The 6,000-nt window shown below is 36.1% G+C and overlaps 1 protein-coding gene across 3 annotated transcripts in view; it reads left to right on the top strand.

Moving 5' to 3' along the window:
• The first annotated feature begins 400 nt into the window (after positions 1-400).
• Positions 401-6,000, top strand: part of LOC126761455 (ras-related and estrogen-regulated growth inhibitor) — a 29,512-nt gene continuing 23,912 nt past the window's right edge. The window contains exons 1-2 of one of the 3 annotated variants that reach the window (XM_050477627.1): positions 401-558; positions 4,714-5,100. In XM_050477627.1, coding sequence (XP_050333584.1) covers positions 5,013-5,100 — 88 coding nt within the window. In that variant the 5' untranslated portion in view covers positions 401-558; positions 4,714-5,012. Of the gene's footprint in view, positions 559-4,501; positions 5,101-6,000 lie in introns of all 3 variants that reach the window. The other 2 variants (XM_050477629.1, XM_050477628.1) reach the window with 2 other exon arrangements.

The raw sequence follows: 6,000 nt of genomic DNA, 5'->3' as shown, positions 1-6,000 counted from the left end.
AGGATTAAGATATCAAATCATTTCTTATAATTATAAAGCCATCAAATATACTCAAATCATTTCTGGCTAATCTGTTAAACAGTTACGACATAAAGTTGAGTACTTTGGCATCATAAGTCAGGAAATAAATCAGGACAATGTGCACCATAAATTATGGTTTACCATTAGTATTCGAATTTAGTAAATAAAATCTAAATCACAATCACTCAAGGGTTAAGGTGGGTCTCATTTCTCTCTCACGCTCTCTTTCTCTCTGCACTGAAATCGCTCTGTTCTGAAATCTCACTGCATTGAGCTATTTTTAAAACCACATTTCAAAATGTAATACATATTTCGAAAAGATATAAAAATGTTTCTAACATTTTGAAACAATCGCACGAACAACAGCAAACGAGCGAAGCGATCGCTGATCAACAACATGTTAAGGAACTGGGCGCCTATGCTCAAAACAACGTTTTTAGTAGTAAAAAGTGGGCCGAAACTGTGACACGGTGAATACTGCCGGTTCGACGAAAGCGACTAAGTGAAACCGTACAAAAGAAAGCAACAAATCAAATTGTAAAAAAATGATAATAATTAAAAAAAATTTTTAAATTAAGGCTATAATATTTTGTGGAGTGTTTTGTACTGGAAATTACAATTTTTGCATTTTCGGAAATCTTTAGTTGAAACTTCGACGCATATTTGTTTATATTTCTTTGTGCTTGTGTTTTAGTGTCTAAAACCACACATTATGTACGTTATGTACTTATGTGTTGTTGCTTTGGAAATTATATTTTCGTTTTCAACGAAACACACGTAAAAGTCGGCGAAAATTAAAAATAAATCGAAAATATGCAAACACCGAGCAAACGAGTGCCACGCCAACGAAACACGTTGCCGTCGAAAATTTAGCTATGCATTTGTGTACCGAAGTATTTGTATGTGTGTGTGTGTAGAATTTAGAAGATGAGAGAAGCACTGAAAAACTAAACGATCGCCAGACAAAATAAGCGAAGTACACACTTCGCAGACAAACTTAGCGCTGCTGACGGTGGCGATATAGGGCAAAATGTTTGTTTTCGAAAATATTTGAAATAGTGAAAATTATTAATTGCAGACAAAGTCGTACATGTGGCGACAACAGACGCTCATACTTGTAGCACTACACTGCGTATGAGTGATTTTTTCGGCAGGTGTACATACATATGTATGGTACATAACTCGGCCGACGTGCCCACTAACCTGTTCACCATATAATGCTTTGTTTTTGCAAGTCAAATTAAAAAGATGAAAGTGTTTTCTTTGTTGACATTCAACAAGGTATTATGAATATCTTAAATCACAGCCAACAAAATGGCATGAAGCGCGCAGATCAGCGATCTAATTACCACGTCAGAGCACTGCGCCAGTAAAGAACCGTAATACAATTAAATAACACAAACAGAAAGCGAATTTTAGCATTAAAAAGCGACAAGAATGTGACATTGAATTTTCAGTGAAAGGCGCCAATAGCTATATATACATACATATATATACATAAAGGAAATCTTGTTTCTTTTTTGGTTATTTTTGGGAATTTAAAAAGTATTTAAGTACATTTTCGACGGTCTGCGATGATTTTTTGTGTATGCATACATCTGTATAATATATGTTTTTTCATATACTACTGTGATCAAATTGAAAGGTGAATTTTGTCCATTTCATCTCCTTCAAAGGAATCCCCACTCGCTGTATTACACTTATGCCAACGAATTATCCAGTCATCATAGCACTTGGAAAAATTCTCCGTCGTGATGGCCATCAGGGCCTTCTTCGATTCAGCCTTTATATCCTCAATTGAGTCGAAACGGTGTCCTCGGAGTAGTCATGTGAATTTGCTAAATAGCCAGAAGTTATACGAAGGTAAATCAAGCAAATGCGGTGGTTGCGGCACGATATTAGTTGAAAATGTGACGAAATGATCACGAATAACCAATGTAGGATTAGATGGTGCATTATCGCACTTCTTTGTTTAATAAATTCAGACATAGTAAAAATCGAAGACGTGAAATTTAACATACATAAATGTCACAACCAGTACTACCTGGTTACCGAAAAAAAATTTACCGATTCGAAAAACACACGAAGTATAAATTAAAAATTCACCTTTCAATTTAATTTTTTTTAAGAGCCAACAACACGGAAGTAACTTAAAGAGATGCAAAAAGAAAAACAACCGTTAACTTTTATAGAGCCGAATCTTTCACAACCTTCACAAAAACAAAAGATTTCTTTCAAGAACTTGGCTTTGATTGATCACTTTGTATGGCAACTATCACTATGGTGATCCGATGGGAACAATTTCTTTGGAGATTACACAATTGCTTTAAGCTTTAACCCATGCGAAGTTTCGTGAATATATCTCGTCAGATGAAAAAGTTTTTCATATAAGCACTCGGTTCCGATTGTTCAGTTTGTATGGCAACTATATGCTATAGTGATCCAATTTCTACCTCGAATTTTTCATTCTCCTCTAGAGAAGAATGAACCTGTGGATCTGTGATCGATAGTACCTTCAATAAGATCTATATATTCACCTGCTAATCAAAGTGTGTAACAGGAACAGGGGCAGGCTTCTTCTACTTAAAGTGATCCATACGCAAAAGCTACCTTCAAACTAACGGACAATTCAAACTTTGGGACCGAAATTGTTGGCATTACAGAAGGCGCCATGTGGCACTTTTACTACTTAACATTTTAGTGGATAGCCCAGCAGCAATTAAGGCTACCCGTAGCGCCAATATTAAGTCTCATTGTAGGTAAATTACATAATATTGGGTACTAATTTATATAGGAATAGAAGGAAACGAAAAGGCAGACTAGTTAAGTTGCTTGGGGGTGGCTGGTCCTCTAAGCTGCCCAGCCCATTCAAGGCTTGTTTGAAGCAATGGACCCTAGTGGAACACCTCAGATCTTGGAATAGTAGAGATACAGGATATAACACAAAGATACTTTGGGGTGCTTTGGTGGGCAGACCAAAAAGCGTCTTCTTATACGCAAGGGGGAACTTACTAATATTTTAGGGGTCCTCACTTTTACAAAACTACAAAAGTGAATTCGGCGAAATGCAGATCATGCGCGAAGGATGATCAGATGCTGGTATATATTGTGAATATGTATTTGCGAATGCCTAGCCTTCAGCAGGATGAGACGGGTTGTATTACACGGTTGCCAACGCTCCAACTTAAGGGCTCAGTAGGGTAATCTTTTTTCAAAAAATTTTGTTTTTTTTTTGCATTTTCTGTTCCCTCATACTCTTAGAATTAGTGTAGAAACCCACTTTACCATTGGAAGGTTTCGAAAAAGGCCCAAAAATAATAATACCACTCGACGTTCGGAGCCCTCGGAGTGCACAACTTAAACTTAAAACGCGTTTTTCTCGAAATACACTTTTTTAAACTGGCGGACATGATTCCGGTCGAACTATTCAACCGATTTGCTTATTTTTTTTTTAAATGTTCACAAAAACGTCCTACGTTTTTTGTAATTTATTGACAATGTTATGACAAAATTTATGTATAAAAACATGGGGAAAAATTAAAAAAAACACGTTAATTACTTTTTTATTCATCAACATATTCATCAACATTTGAAGTTGTTCTCCATCTGTAAGACACAGGAATGACCTTTGACTTGTAGGCTAAAATACTCGTAAAAATTACTTAATAAAGCAAAAAAATACTATAAACGAGACGAAATGAAATGGATATCTTATAAGCTTGAAAGGAGCGCATACCAGTATGCGCAAATAATGGTTGTCAAAAAGTCTTGCGGTATTTGTATTAAATTTTTTTTTATTGAAATTGAAATGAATTTTTGATGACTCATGCCCAGCTCTTGACCGATGCTACGGCTGCTACTCTGCCGGTCTCTTTCGACCAATTCAGCGATTTTATCGCAATTTTCGACGAGAGGCCTTCCGGAGCGTGGCGCATCTTCGACCACCTCTACACCAGAACGAAAACGTTGAAACCATCGTTGTGCGGTAGAAATGGAAACTGTATCGGGTTCATAAACTGCACAAATTTTATTGGCGGCTTGAGATGCATTTTTGCCTTTATCGTAGTAGTACTGTAAAATATGCCGTATTTTCTCTTTATTTTGCTCCATGTTTGCGACGCTATAACTCACGAACGACTTAAAAGAAACGACAATCAATCAAACACGTGTTAGCGCGTAAAATGAGCTTTCCAAAAAGCTATAGCATGACCCGATGCGACGAATAAAACTAGAACAGCGCCAACTACCGAAAATACCGCAAGACTTTTTTGACAAACCATTATTTTCAAAAATCTTTAGAAATTAGTGTTAGTTCTGAAATTTCTTTGTAACATCGAAATCAATCAAAATGCTTTAAAAGTGAGAGAAAATAACAAAAAAGTGTAAGAAAATTGAAAATTGTAAATGAAACATATCCAATTAAACGTGGCTACAATAAAACTGTTAACATATGGATAAACAAAATTATTTTGCCTCAAAGTAAAGGAATACATAAAATACTTTCATTCATAGTTCTGTTGCCTCGCACAACGAACGCAATAAAAATCTGCTAAATACCATATAAACATACAAATACATATGCAGAACATTGTCGAGAGTTGTGAAATGAAATGAGCATATACACGTATATATTCATATACTTATACATACATACATACTATAGTAATAACAACATTTCTATTACATCTCTAGAACTACGAAAAAATACGGACAAAATCACTTTAGCCTGCACAAACAGTTTGCCGGTCAATAAGCACAAAAAGCATCGACTTGCATGTGTGTGTATGAGTAGGAAAAATGTGTACCTGCATTTAAAGGCGGCAAGTTTATGTTAAACAATCGCGATCGCCTCACCTGCCCAGCCCCAGTGTGAATGAATACTTATAAACATTGAATTTATTCACTCATCTCGGTTTGCGGATTTTCGTTTGCGGTTTTCGTTGTGGTTTGTTTTTGTGGTTTTCGGCTCTGTTCATATTAATTTAACGGTAATGACAACACGCGGTATTCGTCGCAAGAAATCGACTTTGACAGAATTAAAAATCGCTGTCGTTGGATCGCCCAGTGTGGGCAAAAGTGGTATGTTTTACATTATTAAATGTTAATTATTTACTCAACTCACATAATTATACAGATGGATTTAGATATTTATGCAAATGTAAATAAATAAAGTAATTGCAAAATATAATATGAATGAAGAGTAAAAGGCTATTGGGTGTGAAATGAGTAAAAGCACTTCAAATTAGCGTTTTATGAGATATCAGCGATATGGATTTTTCAAAAATCACACCGTGACGAAACATACTTATTCACGAGTTGGCACTAGGAACGGGAACTAAAGATGTGCAGCGATCTCGCCTATAATTGATTTTACCAAACAATTTGTGTTAATCTACTTTTTTTGAGATATCGGAGATAATCAGTCAAAGTAACTAAATGAGAATGGGGCTATATAGCTAAACGTGTAGTTTTCAATAAGGCAATGCTTTTTTTAGATTTGGTCTCACTTTGGTTACTTGATTTATACTCAGTTTGGTTTGCAATTTCATGATGAGCAGACTTCTTCGGGATCATCCTTTGCAAGTCGTGCAAATTTGTTTCCAAAATAATTATTCGGTTCACTCGACGCATTGCCCGGCGCGTCCAATATTCGGTCGGCTCACTTTTGATTGAATTGGTATGTTACAAACAAAATTGGCGCATTTGGAGTGATGAAAATCTACCAACCATTATTGAGACATCTCTAAAAAGGCACTATTTGGTGAGCTTTATGGGCAGAGGAAATCATTGGCCCATATTTCTTCAAAAATGAAGCCGGCCGTAATGTTAGAGTAATGGGGACTGCTATAGAGCCATGATTAATGACTGTATGCGTGTCTGAATTGGAGAATGTTAAAGTGGATGATCTTTTGTTTCAACAAGACGGCGCAACATGCCATACATTCAACGGAACTGTTCGGTTGCTCCTCTGGCATCGCT

Source organism: Bactrocera neohumeralis, chromosome 6 (assembly GCF_024586455.1).
Source record: "Bactrocera neohumeralis isolate Rockhampton chromosome 6, APGP_CSIRO_Bneo_wtdbg2-racon-allhic-juicebox.fasta_v2, whole genome shotgun sequence".
Classification (NCBI taxonomy): domain Eukaryota; kingdom Metazoa; phylum Arthropoda; class Insecta; order Diptera; family Tephritidae; genus Bactrocera; species Bactrocera neohumeralis.
Note: the sequence above shows the minus strand (reverse complement) of the source record. Positions and strands in the feature narration are given on the sequence as shown.